Source organism: Pecten maximus, chromosome 6 (assembly GCF_902652985.1).
Source record: "Pecten maximus chromosome 6, xPecMax1.1, whole genome shotgun sequence".
Lineage (NCBI taxonomy): Eukaryota > Metazoa > Mollusca > Bivalvia > Pectinida > Pectinidae > Pecten > Pecten maximus.
Genome location: NC_047020.1, coordinates 5,464,224 through 5,486,835, shown reverse-complemented (window position 1 = coordinate 5,486,835; position 22,612 = coordinate 5,464,224). Strand labels below are relative to the sequence as shown.

Here is a 22,612-nt window from a genome sequence, read left to right as displayed (position 1 = left end):
AAAGACTTAACACAGAAATATTCTGAATATTACTGTGTTAAGTCTTTGGTTTGTTTGGTTTATTTTGTTTAACGTCCTATTAACAGCCAGGGTCATTTAAGGACGTGCCAGGTTTGGAGGTGGAGGAAAGCCGGAGTACCCGGAGAAAAACCACCGGCCTACGGTCAGTACCTGGCAACTGCCCCACGTAGGTTTCGAACTCGCAACCCAGAGGTGGAGGGCTAGTGATAAAGTGTCGGGACACCTTAACCACTCGGCCACCGCGGTCGTGGTGCAAGTGTTTAAAGGTATTACCCTGGGGTAATACATCACTTTAGAATTGTACTGGGGTGCTGATATTTGGCAATAGAGTCCTTATGGAGTAAGACAATCCCTTCCTGGAGTAAAACTTTTTTAAACAAATTTGATTTTTTTCTTTTTAAATTTGTGTGTTTTTTTTTTTGTTTTTTTTTTAAATCTTTGGACTTTGTGTTAAGTTTATGTTGCAAGTGTTGAAAGGCATAGTAATACATGGTATTAGGTTCCCTGTGGGGGGTAAACTATCCCTTGCCAACGTTAAACTGAGAGATTTTTTGGGGGGAAAAACAGATTTTTTAAATTTTTGTGCAAGTGTTGAAAGCTATTAATACATCACTTTATGATTGTACTAGGGTGCTGATATTTGGTCAAAGAGTCCCTCTGGAGTCACACTATCCCTTTATGGAGTGAAACTGAAAAAAAAAACAATGTGAAAACGCTCACATTAATTAGACAATTTATACCAGTCCATATTTTTCAAGGGAGACAACTCTCATAAGGATAATATTTTATCAAGAAATTGAAGAAATACAAAAAAAAAATGTAGGTCCAAAAGCAATTACATTTGTATTTAATATATTTATTCAATCTACAACAGCATAGCTTGTCTCCCGAATGTTTGTCAATAAATAATTTATATATATATATAAATTGGTATGGTTTTGAAAATTGCATGAATTCACAAAACACAATCTGATCAAGTAAACAATATAAATATTATTGATGCAATTTGCGAAACCATAACAATTGATATATTTCAATTATTTATTGACAAACATATGCGAGAGTAGCTATTCTGTTCTCCAACAGCTCTTGTTAAAAGTTGCAAAAGACACTTGCTAAAGCTCGTGTCTTTTGTAACTTTTAAAAAATAACTTATTCGTGTGAAATAAATTCCATATCCAACAACCACTCATTGTGTAACCTCTATCTCTCCAAAAACCTTTCCTCCTGTACCCTTCACCAACCTGTATCTGTTTTGGATGAGAGACTAAGCAGTTAACTTCGGTTTCACTTTATACATATATGTATACAAAAGGATGGAATGAAATCAGCAAATGAAGATTACTCTACAAGCACTACGAATTTTCCTTTAAGCCAGTACTTGTCAAGTTTGTCACAAAAAAGCAAAATGATGGCCAAAACGATTTAAAAATTGTCAAATATGAAAAAAAAAATAAGGCAAAGAGATGCGTAAGGTACCGATATCGTATAATAAACTATTTTAATCCATCTTGAGATGAGCTCTCCAGGTAGAGGAAGCTTAATCATTTTAGCTTTATTCTGATTTCATGGGAAATATATATAGTTGGTCCCCTGAGATTCGTTATAACCGTGTTTTACTGTAATTGAAATTATACCCAAACACACTAAACCTAATTACGATGTCAGATGAGTCCCTCTCAATTCAGGAATCGTCCTAATGTACCTGTCACATTGTATTCTGATCCAGAGTTACTTCGACCTGATGGCGACGACAATGATGGCCAAGAATAACATGGAGGAGGACTACTGAGAAGGAACGGTCAAAGTTGGGGAAACAGGTGGGGCAAAGTATCGGGGAGACAGGTGGGGGCAGTGTATAAAGGAGACAGGTGGGGGCAGTGTATAAAGGAGACAGGTGGAGACAGTGTATCAGGGAGACAGGTGGGGCAGTGTACCTAGGGAGACAGGTGGGGGCAGTGTATAAAGGAGACAGGTGGGGCAGTGCATCAGGGAGACAGGTGGAGACAGTGTATCAGGGAGACAGGTGGGGCAGTGTACCAGGGAGACAGGTGGGGGCAGTGTATAAAGGAGACAGGTGGGGCAGTGTATCAGGGAGACAGGTGGAGACAGTGTATCAGGGAGACAGGTGGAGACAGTGTATCAGGGAGACAGGTGGAGACAGTGTATCAGGGAGACAGGTGGGGCAGTGTATCAGAGAGACAGGTGGGGCAGTGTATCAGGGAGACAGGTGGGGGCAGTGTATAAGGGAGACAGGTGGGGCAGTGTATCAGGGAGACAGGTGGAGACAGTGTATCAGGGAGACAGGTGGAGACAGTGTATCAGGGAGACAGTTGGGGCAGTGTATCAGGGAGACAGATGGAGACCGTGTATCAGGGAGACAGGTGGGGTTGTGTATCAGGGAGGCAGATAGGGGAGTGTATCAGGGAGACAGGTGGGAGCAGTGTATCAGGGAGACAGATGGGGCAGTGTATCAGGGAGACAGTTGGGGCAGTGTATCAGGGAGACAGTTGGGGCAGTGTATCAGGGAGACAGTTGGGGCAGTGTGTCAGGGAAATAGGTTGGGCAATGTATCAGGGAGACAGTTGGGGGCAGTGTATCAGGGAAATAGGTGGGAGCAGTGTATCAGGGAGAAAGGTTGGGACAGTGTATCAGGGAGACAGGTGGGGCAATGTATTAGGGAGACAGACGGGACAGTGTATCAGGGAAATAGGTGGGAGCAGTTCATCACAGAGACAGGTGGAGACAGTGCATCAGGGAGACAGGTGGGGCAGTGTATCAGGGTGACAAGTAGGGGCAGTGTATCAGGGTGACAGGTAGGGGCAGTGTATCAGGGTGACAGGTAGGGGCAGTGTATCAGGGAGACAGGTTGGGGCAATGTATCAGGGAGACAGGTAGGGGCAGTGTATCAGGGAGACAGGAAGGGGCAGTTTATCAGGGAGACAGGTGGGGCCAGTGTATCAGGGAGACAGGTTTTGGGGCAGTATAACTGGGAGACAGGTTGGGGCCAGTGTTCAGTGTATAACAGAGATAGGTGGGGCAGTTTAACTGGGAGACAGTTGTGGCAGTGTATCAGAGAGACAGGTGGGAACAGTGTATCGAGGAGACAGATGGGGCAGAGTATCGAAGCGGCAGATGGGAAAGTATAACAGGGAGACAGGTGGGGAGTGTACCATGGAGATAGGTGGGGGCAGTGTATCAAGGAGATAGACGGGGCGGCATATCAGGGAAACAGATGGGGCAGTGTATAAAGGAGACAGGCTGGTCAGTGTATCAGGGAGACAGATGGGACAGTATATCAGGGAGACAGGTGGGGAGTGTACCATTGAGATAGGTGGGGGCGTTGTATCAGGGAGCCAGATAGTGTTGTGTATCAGGGAGACAGGTGGGGACAGTGTATCAGGGAGACAGGTGGGACAGTGTATCAGGGAGACAGGTGGGAACAGTGTATCAGGGAGACAGGTGGGGGCAGTGTATCAGGGAGACAGATGGTGTTGTGTATCAGGGAGACAGGTTGGGGCAGTGTATCAGGGAGACAGGTGGGGACAGTGTATCAGGGAGACAGGTGGGGCAGTGTATCAGGGAGACAGGTGGGAACAGTGTATCAGGGAGACAGGTGGGGGCAGTGTATCAGGGAGACAGATGGTGTTGTGTATCAGGGAGACAGGTTGGGGCAATGTATCAGGGAGACAGTTGGGGGAAATGTATCAGGGAGACGGACGGGGGAGTGTATCAGGGAGACATGTTGGGGCAGTGTACCAGGGAGACAGGTGGGGGCAGTGTATCAGGGAGACAGGTGGGTACAGTGTATCAGGGAGACAGGTGGGTACAGTGTATCAGGGAGACAGGTGGGGGCAGTGTATCAGAGAGACAGATGGTGTTGTGTATCAGGGAGACAGGTGGGTACAGTGTATCAGGGAGACAGGTTGGGGCAGTGTATCAGGGAGACAGTTGGGGGCAGTGTATCAGGGAGACAGTTGGGAGAAATGTATCAGGGAGACAGGTGGGACAGTGTATCAGGGAGAAAGGTGGGTACAGTGTATCAGGGAGACATGTGGGGCAGTGTATCAGGGAGAAAGGTTGGGGCAGTGTATCAGGGAGACAGATGGGGGAGTGTATCAGGGAGACAGGTGGGGGCAGTGTATTAGGGAGACAGACGGGACAGTGTATCAGGGAGAAAGGTGGGTACAGTGTATCAGGGAGACAGATGGGGGAGTGTATCAGGGAGACAGTTGGGGGCAGTGTATCAGGGAGACAGTTGGGGAAATGTATCAGGGAGACAGGTGGGACAGTGTATCAGGGAGAAAGGTGGGTACAGTGTATCAGGGAGACATATGGGGCAGTGTATCAGGGAGAAAGGTTGGGGCAGTGTATCAGGGAGACAGATGGGGGCAGTGTATCAGGGAGACAGGTGGGACAGTGTATCAGGGAGACAGGTTGGGGCAATGTATCAGGGAGACAGGTGGGGCAGTGTATCAGGGAGACAGGTGGGACAGTGTATCAGGGAGACAGGTGGGGGCAGTGTATCAGAGAGACAGTTGGTGGCAGTGTATCAGGGAGACAGGTGGGACAGTGTATCAGGGAGACAGGTTGGGGCAATGTATCAGGGAGACAGGTGGGGGCAGTGTATCAGGGAGACAGGTGGGGGCAGTGTATCAGGGAGACAGATGGGGGAGTGTATCAGGGAGACAGGTGGGTACAGTGTATCAGGGAGACAGATAGTGTTGTGAATCAGGGAGACAGATGGTGTTGTGTATCAGGGAGACAGATGGTGTTGTGTATCAGGGAGACAGGTGGGAGCAGTGTATCAGGGAGACAGGTGGGGTTGTGTATCAGGGATATAGATGGGGAGGGTATCAGGGAGACAGGTGGGGTTGTAGGTGGGTACAGTGTATCAGGGAGACAGATAGTGTTGTGTATCAGGGAGACAGATGGTGTTGTGTATCAGGGAGACAGATGGTGTTGTGTATCAGGGAGACAGGTGGGGGCAGTGTATCAGGGAGACAGGTGGGGTTGTGTATCAGGGATATAGATGGGGAGGGTATCAGGGAGACAGGTGGGGTTGTAGGTGGGTACAGTGTATCAGGGAGACAGATAGTGTTGTGTATCAGGGAGACAGATGGTGTTGTGTATCAGGGAGACAGGTGGGAGCAGTGTGTCAGGGAGACAGGTGGGGTTGTGTATCAGGGATATAGATGGGGAGGGTATCAGGGAGACAGGTGGGGTTGTAGGTGGGTACAGTGTATCAGGGAGACAGATAGTGTTGTGTATCAGGGAGACAGATGGTGTTGTGTATCAGGGAGACAGATGGTGTTGTGTATCAGGGAGACAGGTGGGGCAGTGTATCAGGGAGACAGGTGGGGTTGTGTATCAGGGATATAGATGGGGAGGGTATCAGGGAGACAGGTGGGGTTGTAGGTGGGTACAGTGTATCAGGGAGACAGATAGTGTTGTGTATCAGGGAGACAGATGGTGTTGTGTATCAGGGAGACAGGTGGTGGCAGTGTATCAGGGAGACAGGTGGGGTTGTGTATCAGGGATACAGATGGGGAGGGTATCAGGGAGACAGTTGCTGCCTATATTTGACATAGAAAACCAGTTTTAAAAATAGCAATTAGTTTAATATGAAAACTACTACTAATGATAATAATAATATGCAATAAAAATGTCGAGTTATGAGACTCTGCATGATTATGATTATATATATTTTCTTAGTAACGTAATTAGAGCAGGTTTGAGTACGGTGAGCCCGTAAAGTTGCCGCTAAGTGTTGCACTGCTTTTTTTTATTTTGTTTTTTTAATCTATGTTTAATTTTCACCAACAATTAATGCATGTATCTATATTGATAATTTCTATGACATGTCCGTCAGACCTAATTTCAAACATTTTTCGACGTCGCCGTCAAAGTTTGGGGCATGCTTCCTTAAAAATTTCCTAGATGCACGAGTTGTCCCCCTTCCATGTAATTACTTTCCCGACTGCCGAGGCAGGTGGAGGTTCCGTCTGTGGAAAGGCCTGTCACGTCAAAACATGGCCATCTTCTCTAGGGTGACTGGAGCTATATCCAATGACTTTGTCGCCAAATTTCCTCAGCATTTTAACTTCATAGAAATGCTGGAATCTGTTTGTGAAGAGACGGGCACTCGGATTGTGAACCAGGGTACGTGTGGGGGCCTGTAGGGATAGATTGGATCATACTTTTGTGTGACTGCTATGTATACTGTATATTCCTATACTAAATGGTTTGTGTAGCACCTGTGTGTACATGACACTGGCAGGATATTAGTATATCGACTCATTTAACTACATTCTTAAGTGAAATGCTGGCACTGGCCTTTTCACTGATCAATGACGGGGGCCATGATCATCATTGTGATCGATGGCCGGGTGTGTAGGTATTGACAGCAAATGTATCAATGAACCGTGTGCATGTTTATATTAATGTATGTATACTGTAGATATAGACCTATAACGTACATTAATTAAGTTTTGTCTGGGCCAAGTGTCCAATTACGTAATATACATGTATGAGTCGACCCTGCCTGTTTTGTGTAAAAAGGATTATTTTACCTCTCGCACTGTCCGAGTTGAAAGAATGCAATGTTGTTTCTGTGTTTCCTCACAGGTGAGAGGATGTCTTCAACCTCTAACACTTTTATGCCAATTATTGCAAGATCTTTTGTGTGCACTGAACCATATCACAGGAGATTCAATAGATATAAGTTTCTCTGTTTATATCTAACAGTGCCTTTAGTAATACCAGGTATATTTCATGAAGGTGGCTAATATTTTGATATTTTCACGAGTGCATAGCACGAGTAAAAAATATCAATATATTAGCCACACGAGATATTCTGAAAAATATCACTTTTGTAGAATGAATCATTTTCAATATTTCACTGGTAAAAATGTAACAAATATAAATATTGCACATTTCCTGTCTGTGCTGGTCCTCAATCTAGTGATCATGACCTCTCAATCTTAAGGCAAACATCCTACCAGCAGTCCCCCGAACCTGACCTAAAAAGCTGACCTTAGTTACATATTCTTGTGTCTATTTTTCAGGGAACAGTAACTTTGAGATAGTTGGTGACTGGTCCCAGATGACATTCGTCCATAGTATGCTGGAAAATACTTTGGCTATATATGGTGCAGTTGCCATGGTATCCAGTGCTTATTCACCAGCAAAGGACCTAAAGATTGCACATAACAAACGTATGATGAGTCCAGACACAAACATCAATGATCCAAGTTTACGGGATGGGCATGGTGTAATGCGTGACCAAGCGGATCTTGGGGATCGATCTTACACCTCGGGGAACCCAGCTGACCGTTACTACGACTCCAGGGTTGGGCCTTACACACCTGCCAACAATGGCGATCGTTTTTTTGACAACAGAAGCAGCCCCTACACACCAGGCACAGCAGGTAATAGGAATTTCGACAACCGTGGATGGTATTTATACGCTAGTAACATGACAGACCCCAGGACAGCCTCATACATGCCAACGAACAATGGAGATAAGTTTTACGATTCCAGAGGTGGCCCTTACACACATGGGTACAGTGGGGACAGACATTATGACCCGAGGATGGGACCATATACACAAGGAAACATGATGGACAGACACTTTGACAATAGGGAAAGATCTTACACCCCAGCAAACATAGTAGATAGACCATATAATTCAAATGTAGGCCCCCAACCTGCCAATATGAACGACAAAAATCCTATGAATGTCCCAGATAGCTTAGAGCTTCCTCCCCTTGCTACTAGTTCAACACCAACAGGTGGCAATACACCATGTATAGAAGGGACAATCAATAGACTAGAAACCTCTTCTAACATTACAGGAGGAAATCTTGTACCTCAAGGGGAGGTAACTCAATCTAGCCACTGTTTACCAGGAAAGGAATTAGTAACAAATATACTGAGCCAAATAAGTGCAGTTCAGGAAGGCCCTGATAGCCAAAGACCAACAACTTCCTCTCAGATCACCGGAAAGGAGGAGAAACAGACAGAAGTGAAAATCGAAAACGAACAAGATGGAGCAGTGACAAAAAAATCTCAGGAAACACCAAATAATACTAAGGACAAAAGGATGTCAGAGACTGTTAGTGAACCGATCAGTGAATCTCATCTTGATACAAGTGACAAGCAAAGTCAAAATAACAAAAGTGAGCCAGATGATGATGAAGCAAATTGTAAACCTATTGAACCTCACCATAGTGATGCAGATTATCATTTAGATTCTGATACGGAACATTCAGCAGATGTTGAGAATTTTGATTCGGAGGAATCGGAAGAAAGTATATTCTCAGTAAAGGTAAAGAAAAGGAAGTACAAGAAAAGAAGAGTTGAAAGGCCACCTAAACGGTTCACTAAAAAGAAAAAAAGCAAAATGCCTTTACTAAAAGAAGAATATCTAGAAGGAAAAAGAAAACGTGGTCGGCCGAAAAAGAATACAGGCCCTGATACCAATATAAAATGTCCAGACTGTGATTTCATAGCAAAGGATAGAAAAAGTTTGTATGCACACAATCGAAGAGCTCATCTAAATGTGGCCACAAACTGCAATATTTGCGGAAAATTGTATCCAAGTCTCTTTGATATGAAGAGACATCGTATATTGATTCATAATCCACCGAAATATAGTTGTGACATTTGTGGCAAGAGGTATAAAGTCAACACAAGTTTAAAACTTCATATAAAATCTCATGAACCCAACTATGTAAAGCCTGTGTACCCTTGCTCAGTATGTGATAAATCTTTTGCTAACCCAAGTCTTCTCCGAACTCACATTCGACGGAAACACGAACCTGAGTCTGAGTTTGAACGGGAGGTGAGAGAGGTGAAGCACTTTTGTTATATTTGCCATAAAACGTTTTCCTCGAAAGCAGCATTGCAAGAACACACCAAAATCATCCACATGAGAATCTATGACCACCAATGTGATCAGTGTGGTAAAGTGTTTGGGTATGAGAAATCTTTAGCCACACATAAACTCATTCACTCGTCGGCCAAGAACTTTGTATGCAAAATCTGTGGTAAGGCATTCAAGCAGAAATCATGCATGACCATCCACCAGGCAATTCATTCAGAGAAGAAGTTTCTCTGTGGACACTGTGGCCGAGGTTTTACTCAGCGGCAATCTCTTCGGCGCCATGAAATCATCCACCGTGGAGAGAAGCCTTACTCCTGTAAGCTTTGTGGCCAGGCCTTTAACTCAATCTCCACCATACGTCGTCATGTCATCCTAGTACACAAGCTTCAAAAAGACTCGAGTGTGTGGCGTGAGGATATCAATGTGGACACAGAACTCCTTGCCAGTATTACAACGTGATATATACATGTAATCAGTGTCATATTGACATTCACAATATTAGCATATCACATGCATGCATATACATCTCATCAGCTTTATCAACCTGTATCCTGTGGTATTCACATTTCTGTAGACTAATCAGCATTATAACAAAATCTGTTTTGAATCAGGATTTATTGTTAGCCAAGATTGTTTTCTTGGACAAATGTTCAGAAAGTAGGTGTGGTGTAAAATCTGTACTTGTGTACAACCAGAATTCAAACCAATGTTCGCATTACATGATTTTGTGTTCTGACATATAGTGCTTGTGTAAAAATTGCTATGATCTTTGAGTCAACATATAGCCAGATTGTTCCCATACTTACATATGTAGCATACCAAACTAACCCGACACTGATTACTAAGGCAACAGGGCCAAATTTTCTTGTCCCGGTACCATGGAAAAAGGGTCAAATTATATTGGTCCCATGCCTAACAGGGCCAATGGTTCCCTTACTGAAAGCAAAATAGTCCTAATACTGAGGTAACATTGGGACAGATTACAATAGATTAAACTTTGTGCTGAATTGAGTATAATCCTTATATGGTAGTGATGAAAGAAGTTTGGATATTTTGAATATGTAAATTATAAATTCTATGCAATGTAAACATGCATATATTTTGTATTTATATTGTTTATTTTTTTGTAGTGTTACAACATCAGAGAAAGCATGTCATATTAATTGGGAATAGGTTGTCGCCTACAGGTAGTCATCACGCATGTAAACTTAATTTTTGACTACATGCATTTCTAATGTCACTGACTATATATTCTAATATATAGCTATAGCTTGACCAAGAAAATACTTATCCAATCGTTTACTGTACCTGGAACTCTCCACCTATACATGTACATACAGTACAATATTTCTACAACATAACCTTAACGTTTCTAACATTTCCTTGTACTTTACCTTTGATTTGGTCGTACATTACCATAGGATGTATCTATGTGTGTAGCTCCATTGTTTGTTTTACTAGTTAAAAAGCTCTTTGTTGACATGCATGAAAAATAGAAACCATTTATTTTTTTGTATTTATATATAGGCATATATGTTATATTGTGTAAACTTGAGAACTTTACAATGAATTATAATTTTTATAATGACTTTTTCTGATTTTTTTACACATCAGGAAGAGTATACATGGTAAATGTATTTAATGTCCGTACAGAGATTTTATTTCCTGTGTGATTATAATTACTAATTTAGCACTTCCTGTTCCTAATTTATAGACAATTCTATTTACAATGACACATGTTATGTAATGGTTTAATGATTTGGTTGACAAACAGTCTGAGTAATACAGGACTCTTAACTACCAGAATAGGAGTATCTGTAACAGTGTTACCATAAAGCTTTTGGTGGAATTCATCATTCGCTTTTTTGTCATGATTTTTTGGGAAAAGCTGGAATCTGTCCCTTAAACAGATGGATGAATTTAAACACTCGGGATGGAATTTAGGGTAACAATTTTGAGTTGTTTTTGATACTGTATAAAATGAAACGTTTGTGGTATATAACCTTTTGTCGTTTTCATGGATAGTTGTTCGTTGTGTTTGAACTTTTGTTTTCATGGTTGCTATGGAACCGTGAATATTTATTTTATGTATTATTAGCTCACCTGCCCAAAGGGCAAGTGAGCTTATGCCGTGATGCGGCGTCCGGCTGTCCGTCCGGCGTCAACTTTTCCATTCAAGCAACTTCTTCTCAATAACCAAAAGGCCCAGAGACCTAATATTGGGCCTGTAGCATGCTGGGGTGAAGGGCTACCAAGTTTGTTCAAATGAATAAAGTTGACCTTATTCAAGGTCACAGAAGTCAAAAAGGCTAAAATCTTTAAACGACTTCTTCTCAATAACCAAGAGTCCAAGGGAGTTGATATTGGGTCTGTAGCATGCTGGGGTGAAGGGCTACCAAGTTTGTTCACATAAATGACCTTAATTAACCTTCATTCAAGGTCACAGGAGTCGAAAAGGCTAAAATCTTTAAACAACTTCTCAATAACCAAGAGTCCCAGGAAGTTGATATTGGGTCTGTAGCATGCTGGGGTGAAGGGCTACCAAGTTTGTTCAATTGAATGACCTTGACCTTCATTCAAGGTCACAGGAGTCAAAAAGGCTAAACTCTTTAAACAATTTTTTCTCAATATCCAAGAGTCCCAGAGACCTAATATTTGGCCTGTAGCATGCTAGGGTGAAGGGCTCCCAAGGTTGTTCAAATGAATGACCTTGACCTTCATTCAAGGTCACATAATTAAAAAAATGCTAAAATCTTTAAACCACTTCTTCTCAATAACCAAGAGTCCCAGGAAGTTGATATTGGGTCTGTACCATGCTGGGATGAAGGGCTACCAAGTTTGTTCAAATGAATGACCTTGACCTTCATTCAAGCTCACAGGAGTCAAAAAGGCTAAAATCTTTATACAACTTCTTCTCAATAACCAAGTTGCAAGCGTCCCAGGGAGTTGATATTGGGTCTGTAGCATGCTGGGGTGAAGGGCTACCAAGTTTGTTCAAATGAATGACCCCGACTCACATTCAAGGTCAGGTCGATCAAGTATGCTTAAATCTTTAAATGACTTCTGAATAGCCAGTGTTGAGAGACATTATATTGGTCCTGTAGCATACATTCAAATAACTGCAGGATCCATATATGAAAAGATCACTGCATTGCAGGTGAGCGATTCGGGCCCATTTGGTCCTTGTTGTTATATAACTGTTGCACGAAAGTTTGTACCGACAAAATAATTTGAAAGTTCCAAAACCACAAAAGGAAGTACACACAAACGTTTCCTATTATACAGTACCCAATCACTTAGTTTGAGTTGCCTTATATTTACCTTCTCCTAGAACATATATCTCATTAATTACCCATGAATTTCCATATTCAGAATATATAATGTGAAGAAAGTTGTAGCAAACATTACAAGGTCCAGATAACAAGATAATTATATTGTCTATCTATAAATGCAAATGGTACAAAACCAGATATTGGCAAGCTAAAATCAGTCCAGTGAAGCACCATGCCGAAGCTTAATCCGTATAATATAACTCTCAAAAGTACATGTACAGTATGTATATGCACTACCTGAAAATGTGTAATGTATTTTAATTGTAATATCTGAGTATGTTCACAGTGCTATATTTCAGATAATTGACCAATTGTAAGACATCAGAAATGGCAGTGCTACAGTATATAAATGTTTAATGCTTTTATGCTGTGGCCTTGGAAAACAATTTATCACATTGCATGCTCGTGATGATCCAAACACCTTGGGTAAAAAATATAGTCAAAATAATTAAATACAGGCCATTTCATGACTACAGTCTATTAAGAGTCAGATTTGACAGTTGACTGGCTTGTTTCTATAGCAATATTCCAGAGAAACAGTTAGAAAGACTTAATTTATATTCACATAGAGAGTCAGGGTAACAAATATATGTTGATATGCTTAACAGAATCCATGTCTTCGAAGATCTGTCTTTAATTTATACAATAATACTCCATTTATTTCTTTTGATGTGAAAGTGTGCATCTTTTGATGTCGGCAAACAAATTATATTTTTTGCATATAGACAAGTGATATAGTGTACATGTATATCTGTTAATTAAGTAGATTATGACTTTGAATAGATCATGTGTAAAACCTGAAAAAATTCAACTATCAGTGTTTTATTTACATTTTGAAACCTACAGCCTGTATATTACTGATTCATCAAAACTCTTGGGTATCTATATTATGGACTGGGTACTTTCATCTGTCATATATTGTGAGTCATGCAGTGCTAGAGGAGGGCTTAAGGATGAGTGTAATGTTTTATACACTGAACAGTTTAGTTAGTAATTTGGCATGATGTTTACAAACTATACATGTACATATACTAAACAACACTAGTATTTATACGTTATGATGGTTGTATATCTACATATATTGTGTAAATATGTGTGTGTATGTTTGATATAATCCCTCAGTTTGATGCGAATTAGATCATGTCATTTGATTACGAACGTGCATGCACTTTTACATAAGATGTCATGAGTAGTAAAGTGAAATAAACAATTCTATGAACTCTTTTATGTATCATTGTGTTTTTGTACACAAAGTGATGTATTTGTACAAAAGATTTTTCAGTAAGTTTGAATCCTCAGTCGCATACAGAAGACAGCACTGTTAGTTTATGTCTGTTCTATTGTTATTTCTTCACAAGAAGTTAATTTCCCTTACAAAATGAGCGACCTTTTGAATATAGTTGGTGTTGTAATACTGCAGCTTTTGTATGTAAATTTATATACATATATTACAGTGTACACAATATAGTTTTGCTGTAGAGAAGCCATACGCTTTGTAGCAAAAAAAGTTTCACTTTATTTAGTCACACATACTGCTACAACAAAGATGCACATTTTTTAGCCCACCATCATCAGATGGTGGGCTATTCAAATCGCCCTGCGTCCGTGGTCCGTGGTCCGTCCGTCCCTCCGTCCGTCCGTCCGTAAACAATTCTTGTTATCGCTATTTCTCAGAAAGTACTGAAGGGATCTTTCTCAAATTTCATATGTAGGTTCCCCTTGGTGCCTAGTTATGCATATTGCGTTTTGAGACCAATCCGAAAACAACATGGCCGACAGGCAGCCATCTTGGATTTTGACAATTGAAGTTTGTTATCGCTATTTCTGAGAAAGTTTTGTAGGGATCTTTCTCAAATTTCATATGAAGGTTCCCCTTGGTGCCTAGTTATGCATATTGCGTTTTGAGACCAATCTGAAAACAACATGGCCGACAGGCAGCCATCTTGGATTTTGACAATTGAAGTTTGTTATCGCTATTTCTGAGAAAGTACTTAAGGGATCTTTCTGAAATTTCATATGGAGGTTCCCCTTGGTGCCTAGTTATGCATATTGCATTTTGAGATCAATTGGAAAACAACATGGCCGACAGACCGCCATCTTGGATTTTGACAATTGAAGTTTGTTATCTCTATTTCTCAAAGTACTGAATGGATCTTTCTCAAATATCATAAGTAGGTTCCCCTTGGTCCCTTGTATTGCATTTTTGGACCAGTCTGTCCTGAAAACAACCTGGCAAACAAACAGCCATTATCGTTAAATCTCAAATTTCTTATATAGCTAGGATTCCCTTGTTTGAAAAGTACTGGAGGGATGTCTCAATTTGCACAGATTAGTAAAATGAAGGGAAAAGTAGAGAAAAGATCAATCTGACATGGAACCTATGAAGATCATTCAATGGTGGGCGCCAAGATCCCTCTGGGATCTCTTGTTTATTCAAATCGCCTTGCGTCCGTGGTCCGTCTGTCCGTCCGTAAACAATTCTTGTTATCGCTATTTCTGAGAAAGTACTGAAGGGATCTTTCTCAAATTTCATATGTAGGTTCCCATTGGTCCCTAATTATGCATATTGCATTTTGGGACCAATCGGAAAACAACATGGCCGACAGGCAGCCATCTTGGATTTTGACAATTGAAGATTGTTATCGCTATTTCTCAGAAAGTACTGAAGGGATCTTTCTCAAATTTCATATGTAGGTTGCCCATGGTTCCTAGATATGCATATTTTATTTTGGGACTGATCGGAATACAACATGGCCGACAGGCAGCCATCTTGGATTTTGACAATTGAAGTTTGTTATCGCTATTTCTCAGAAAGTACTGAAAGGATCTTTCTCAAATTTCATATGTAGGTTGCCCTTGGTCCCTTGTTATGCATATTGCATTTTGGGACCGATCAGAAAACAACATGGCCGACAGGCAGCCATCTTGGATTTTGACAATTGAAGTTTGTTATCGCTATTTCTCAGAAAGTACTGAAGGGATCTTTCTCAAATTTCATATGTAGGTTGCCCTTGGTTCCTAGTTATGCATATTTTAATTTGGGACTGATCGGAATACAACATGGCTATTTTAGCAAAATCTCAAATTTCATATATAGGTTCCCCTTGTTTGAAAAGTACTGGAGGGATGTTTCTAAATTTACATAGATTAGTAAGAGGAAGGGAAAAATAGAGAGAAGATCAATCTGACATGGAACCTATAGAGATCATTCAATGGTGGACGCCAAGTTAATTCAATGGACAATCTTACGCCCTCCCCAGGGGCAAACCTGAGACCCCAGGGTCATGAAATTCACAATTTAGGTAAAGCACCTTACAACTCTTCCATATATGAAGAGTATTTGATTCCATCATATCTGAGAGTAGAGAAGAAGATTTTTGAAATTTCAGTCAATTTGACCCTTTTCAGCCCTGCTCATCAGCCCCTGGGGGTCAGTCAGGACCAACATGTACACACCATCAAACTGTCATCCAAGCTGATAACGTTAACCAAATTAGAATGAATTCCATTCCAAATCCAACAACTAAAAGTCAAAAATGTGATTTCCCTATAAACTATAGTAAAGTTTACTCCCTCCCCAGAGGCAAATGTGAGACCCCTGGGTCATGAAATTCACAATTTTGGTAAAGCACCTTAAGACTCTTCCATCTATGAAGAGTGTTCAATTCGACAATATCTGAGAGTAGAGAAGAAGATTTTTGAAGTTTTAGTCAATTTTACCATTTTAAGCCCTGTCCCTCAGGCCTCTGGGGGTGGGGACCATATAATTCACAATTTTGGTTGACCTTTAGCCATAGAAGCTTCCTGCCAAATTTCATTGAATTTGGTTTAGAGGTTTTAGAGAAGAAGTCGAAAATGTAAATTGTTTACGGACGCACAACAACGACGCACGACGATGGACAAAAGGCGATTAGAATAGGTCACTTGAGACTTTGTCTCAGGTGACCTAAAAATTGAATGCAAATTACATTTTACAATATCTCAACAAATCCAAGAATGTTATATGACTTCATCCATCAATCATCTGTGACTAAAATATAATGCTTCAAGTCCTTAATTCATCTTAAAAGATCCCATCAACATTATCCTTTATGCAGCAACCATTGTCTACATTGTCTCCGAGGTGAACTACTTTGCTATTTTGCTGTAGTCGGTTAGCTAGATTAAAGTATTTATACTGTTTAATTAACGTTAATTAATAATAATGAGGATGCAGCTTAGGTAGTTCACATGTGTGTTCTTTGTGACAATATCTTAATTTCCATTAGAGCTAAATTTGCAGATCTCCTGCATGACCTTGGCCATGAACTTTGACCTTTTAAAAAACTTAACCTTACCGGTGGCCACACTTTGTTAACCTTATAATATATCAGATAGAGCTTTCAGATTTGATATGCGTGTTCTTTGTCTTAAGCCCTTTCAATTGCTAATTTATGGACCTGCTGACCTTTCCAGTAGTAACCTTTGACCTGCTATTACTAAAAAAAAAAAAAAAAAAATACACATACCAGATGGTTTTTCATATTTCAATTGTGTTCCATGTCGCCACCTTCAAAAAGTCGAAGATTAGGTTATTTGGATGTCATTGTTACAAAAAGGCAATTTAAACAGAATAGCATACCATTTTTATTTCATTCATTTCTTTATTTTTTCCAAGATTTTTTTGCCAAATATTTAGAACCATTCATCTTTAACTATTTTGCCAACCATGGTACGACAGGAGTTATGCGGGTCCTCCTAAAGACATGAATGGACCTGAATCTGGACCTGAATGGGTTTTAAAGGTGTTTATTGATTATAAATGTGTTATTTCTCAGTGTTTTATGCAATAATGGGTGTTATTACATGTCGAAACACCATTTTCATTTGAAAAAAACAAATAAGAATGATGTTTTTTAAAGCTCGATAAATGAGTCGCTAATCGAACGACAAACACGGCAATCAGGTTTGCCACAAGAACAGTTGAATTCTACCTTGACAGTTTTGATTTTAGAATTACTGCAAACCTTACATTGAATTTTAGGGAATGGTTTGAATGATCTATTTTCTAAACAGCTAATCAAATGAGGACGGAGATACTGGGGACAGAACTCGATTTTCTTAGAACCAGTGAACTTATTAAAACAGAACTCTACCAAAAATTCTATAGCAAATAAACCACAATCAAAACTGTTGTTCTGTTGCTGAACATCAGGAATTTTAACTAATAAATTATTACCTTTTCCATATATAGATGACAACTGGATCTGAAGAGAATCTGAAAGTGGAACTGAGTTTTGTAAACTGTCAAGAACATAAACTGCATTTTCTGATGTCTGAACAGATGTTACCCAGTGATCTTTACCATTGTGGTGTACATGTATTTGCCCAGAAGGAAAAGATGTTGATTTAAACAAAGAACTGTTTTTCCATGATCCATTTTCACGTTTTGTTGGAGCTAATAGAGTATCCTGAAATCCATTTATTGTTGGAAACTGATTAGATAGAATTGAATTTACACTTGACATAATGTCCGATCACAACCATCCATTGCCCTTTTTTTTTTTTAGATCGCGGCGATGATCACGGGGGTTCGCCGCGATCTAAAAAAGGCAAGATTTGAAATGAAATAAGTAGTTTTTGTAATTAAAACTTATATTTGTATCAACAACTGGGTTTACTTAATGTATTGAATCGAAAATATCATAAAAATAAACCCTTGTTTACGAATAAACAGTCAAAAACCGTAACTTTTCACGGTTGAGTGCGGCGTACACAAAATCACACTCTGAAAAATGTAAATCGACGATTACTAAAGTTGTAGGTATTAGTTCCATTTTATTTTAAATGTCAGATTTTTCAAATATTAATCAGGATTTATAAGACAAACATGAGATTTATTCATTGAGCCATTGTCGAGAAAAAAATAATATCAATATTCCTGGTACGGGGATCGGGTCCGGAACCGGGTGCGGCGTACACGAAATCACGGGGACCCCCGAGTTATGCCCCTTTCCATATTGCTCTTCACCGAAAAAAGAGAAAGAAAGTGAACCAAAATGGCTGATGATTGTACACAGAAATTTCGTCGCTATAGCTGATGTGTAAAATTGTACTCTCGTGGTGTCATTCCCTGGTGTCTAGTGATATACACATTGTAGACTCTTTATAACCACGAAGTATACAGTTATGACACAAATATTCTCCAAAATTCGAGCAGATGTTGCTACCGAATTCGTCAAAAGATTTCCCGAACATTATGATTTTGTTGGCATGTTACGTCGTGTCGGTGATGATCTTGGTGTCCGTGTAATAAAGAGGCCTGACTACTACCGTTTGGAAGGTCAGTGGTTACCAATGGGTCAAATTCACGACACGTTGACCAGGACACTGGCCATATACGGGACTTCGGTAACGATACATAATTATGAAAGGAGCACATCGGACCAGTTCGATGTCAATATCACGAAAAATCTAGACACGCCCACTCCACAAATTGACTCGAGTGTGGTTGGGATCAAGCCGCAGATAGCAACAGATATGAAAATGACACAGGGAGTCAATATAAATGTTAATAGTTTGGACCCTGATGATGATTGTGACGAGGAAAATCACGAATATAACTCGCTGAAAAATACTATATCAGATATTTGCTCATCACTTGGTAAAGAGGATGAGTTAAGCAATGTTGACCATCACAATGATGACGTTAGCAAGACAGGACATTCATTTGGAAAGGAAGGCTATAGGCAGTTACCAGTAATGAGAAAAAATGTCTCATCTAAAGGAAGTGAATTTGATGGTCTTAATATATTATCATCAAGTAGAAAATCTGCTACAAAAAAGAAAAACTCTAAGCACAGTTCCCCCACTTATTCTAGACAGAAAGAGCTATTGGAAGGACAGGACAAAAAAACAGTTTTAACAGAAAAGTGTTACACACTTGTCAATAAGGACACAGGTGATCCAAAAATATATCAATGTGTGGATTGTGATTTTACACACAAAAGTATCACAGCGGTTAGAGAGCACTTTTCACGCATGCATCGGGCAAAACCCACTAAATGTGATGTCTGCCATAAACTGTTCCCTAGTGAAAGGTATGCCAAGCGCCACTGTCGCCTGGTCCACAGGGACACTCAGTACTGCTGTGATGTTTGTGGAAAGACATACAAGATTCTACGAACCCTGGAAGACCATCTAAAATCTCACAATGACGGTTATGTAAAACCAGATTTTCCCTGTGATATATGTAAAAAGACTTTCTCTTCTCATTACGTTCTAAAGTGTCACATTAAGTCTATACATTATGGAGAAAATCGTACGTATCTGTGTCCTGTATGTGGCAAAAGTTTTACAACCAAACACTCGCTAAATATGCACCAGAATATCCATTCTGGAAATCGTCCATTTACCTGTAACATTTGTGGAAAAGGCTTCATGTATGACTCGGCTCTTCGAGATCATAAGTTCATACATTCAGGTAAAAAGAAATTTGAATGTGAAATATGTTGCAAAGCATTTCAACAAAGATCTGGGTTGCAAATGCATGCAAAAATTCATAAGGAGAAGAAGGCCTATGAATGTAAAGATTGTGGACGTGCCTTCATACAGAAACAGTCTCTTCAGAGACATGAGAGGTCACACAAAGGGGAGAAGCCATTTTTCTGTAAGGTTTGTGGACGATTCTTTGGCGATTCAGGAATAATTCGCCGTCATTTAATAATGGTTCACAAAATCAATAAAGATACTAAGTCTTGGAGAGAAGACATTGTTGAGAAGGGTCGAGAGAACACAGAAGAGGCCAAAGGGGAGGATGCTATTAGTTTGGATGCCAAGAAATATTCTGACCTGAGCAAGACAAAGACACAAGAGCCACAAAAACAAAAGATCATGGAAAATATAGATGATGAGACAAATCAGTCAAGTGTTTCTCACCTGAAATTTCAGGAAGATAGTGTTGCAGGCACAGTTACACAGCCTTCTGATGACACGGGAACTCTCAAGGCACTGGGCACATCTCCAACACTTGAGTCACTACCCACATCTCCAACTTCCTCGTCCCCGAATTTACTACAGGGGGCTGCTGAACCAACATACCTCCCCGATGCCCAGGCCTTTATCACCAATGAATATTGCCGCCCCATGCCTCTCCCCACGCAGTTACCTCCCCTGGTTACCAGTCAGGGAGTAGATGTAACATCCTATAGTTTACATCCTCATCAACATTCATCCTACCTGAATCCTCCACCCTCCAGCCACATGGAGCCGAGTAGATACCACTACCCTATGCCCTGTTCTCAGCAGGCTGTTGGTATTGTTGCTGATGCACGTTGTACATTGACACAAACAGAACCAAACAATCTAAGCCTACCCCGAGTGGACAGTGTTTTGAATAAATGCCTTCATGATATGGAACCTCCTGAAAACTTGTCCATATCTTCACTGTATGCATACTATACAAGTCTAGCTTCACAATATCTCAATGCTTCTCAATACCAAGGCTATGGTGAGTCAGATTCGATAAGACCTGACCAGGAGTAACAAACAGTCATATTCCAACACCTTGACCTATAGGTATAAATATTTAATTCTGAAAAAGTGTAAAAAAAAAAATGTTTCTGATATATAATTAACTCCAAAACTGTTGATACAATTTCAGGAGCTACACACAATGAAGTAGTCCCACTCTATCAACTCTGACCTTGAATTTATTAATGGTGTCACATTAAGCTTTACCAAGAATATTTTATTGTGTACAAATAATGCTCCACCAACCCTAGCCATGATTCAGAAAATTGGGCCACACTGTCAACATTTTTAAATCATGGGGTCACTCTGTGAGCCCCAGACATGGAGTCACATTCAGTATCCATGAATTATGGGCTCACACTGATTGTCCATGAATTCTGGGTTCACACTGTCAACATTGCATGTCAATGAATTATTGGAACAAACTGTCAACATCATGTTCATGAATTCTGGGGTCACAGGGGTCAACATTATCCATAAATATTATGGGGCCACACTGTTAGCTATGCCCATGAATTAAGGTGTAAATACTATCAGCCAATCATTACCATGAATTTTGGGGCCATAACTATTTACTATCAGTTCTGTCCATGAATTAAGTGGTTACACACTGTCAGTTTTTTACTGTTCTATCAACCTTGTGAGTTCACAACATTCATACTCTCAATTAAGAGATAACACTTGATCAATGCTGACAATTGATGAATATATATAATGACCAATCAATTTTATTCAGTATTTAATTGCTGTTTTTAAAATACATGTACTCTTTAACTGAATTTAAAACATATTTGTGATGTCATCTATTGTTATAGCATGGAGTATAGATGAGAATGTCTACTTTTATCACCTACAGTTTTGGAATAGTTGGAATTTACAGTGGAATAGTTACAAACTATTCAACACTAATCCAAGAACTATTACACAGTTGAAGGTGATAAAAGTAGATCTGTCTCAACTAAACTCCGTGCTACAACAATAGATTGTTTTGATTTTGAAAAAAAATATGAAATGGAAAAATAACACTTAATAATAAAAGATATATCCATAATCCACAAGAAAGTTCACATTTAGTAAATCCAGAACTCTAGGTGCACAACATATTCTCCCCAAAAGAAATCACAGCTTTTGTCTGGCTGAATTTCCATCTTAGCATGGACACAATTTTCATGAAAATACCATTGAATTCCAGCAATTATTTCATATTAAGTATATTTCCTTTGATACTCTGTTATGTCTTTTTGTGTATTTTTGTTATACATCTTCCTTAATTGGAATCAAGATCCTTGTCAGAAAAACTGTTAAACATAATATTTGTCCTTTAACTTAATATAAATACATTTTGACGGTTTATTGCCTTTTTGTTTCTATCAGTCTTCCAGGCCTCAAATGACTGACTGTCCAGTTTACCACAGTATCTCTGAAACTGGCGGTTATGATGGTGTTCCAATTTATGCTCTGTTTCCTGCATTGCTTGATAATGTTCCTGTTCCGAATCAATGGAACATGATATATCCGAAAGAAGATCAACTTTGAGGTCAAAGTTAATGTCCGTATTTGTTTGAGTCAGGGGTCAGGACCCCCCCCCCCCCCCCCCCCCCCCTTTATCGGATGAGGAAATTTTTTTTATAGACTTAAAAAACCCGCCCACGACAAACCCCCAGCCCCTCTAACTACCCATTATCTTGACTATTCCACAGTTATTGATGTTTCTCCAATACGTATTGGAGGAAAATCACTTGTTGAATGTAGATCTACATAAATATAAAATATCTTATATTGAAACTGAATTGTTCATTCATTTTACTGTAATAGTGGTGATGTTATTGTAAAAAATACAACAAGTCCACGGGGTTGTGTT

The 22,612-nt window shown here is 40.0% G+C and overlaps 2 protein-coding genes across 2 annotated transcripts; both read left to right on the top strand.

The window, feature by feature from the left end:
• Window positions 1-6,010: 6,010 nt before the first annotated feature.
• LOC117328806 (GDNF-inducible zinc finger protein 1-like) lies at window positions 6,011-11,086 on the top strand. The gene is made up of 2 exons (XM_033886362.1): window positions 6,011-6,183; window positions 7,089-11,086. Exons 1-2 carry the CDS (start codon window positions 6,054-6,056, stop codon window positions 9,365-9,367), a joined length of 2,409 nt encoding a protein of 802 aa, XP_033742253.1. The 5' UTR covers window positions 6,011-6,053; the 3' UTR covers window positions 9,368-11,086.
• Window positions 11,087-18,262: 7,176 nt separating this feature from the next.
• LOC117328805 (zinc finger protein 808-like) lies at window positions 18,263-21,756 on the top strand. Its single transcript, XM_033886360.1, has one exon. The coding sequence runs from the start codon at window positions 18,409-18,411 to the stop codon at window positions 20,761-20,763; it is 2,355 nt and encodes a 784-aa protein (XP_033742251.1). The 5' UTR covers window positions 18,263-18,408; the 3' UTR covers window positions 20,764-21,756.
• Window positions 21,757-22,612: the final 856 nt, after the last annotated feature.

Bases quoted from the DNA above. Each gene is read 5' to 3' on its own strand.
- LOC117328806 (XM_033886362.1), top strand. From the start codon at position 6,054: ATGGCCATCTTCTCTAGGGTGACTGGAGCTATATCCAATGACTTTGTC. The intron at 6,184-7,088 runs GTACGTGTGGGG...TCTATTTTTCAG, and splicing joins CACTCGGATTGTGAACCAGG to GGAACAGTAACTTTGAGATA.
- LOC117328805 (XM_033886360.1), top strand. From the start codon at position 18,409: ATGACACAAATATTCTCCAAAATTCGAGCAGATGTTGCTACCGAATTC.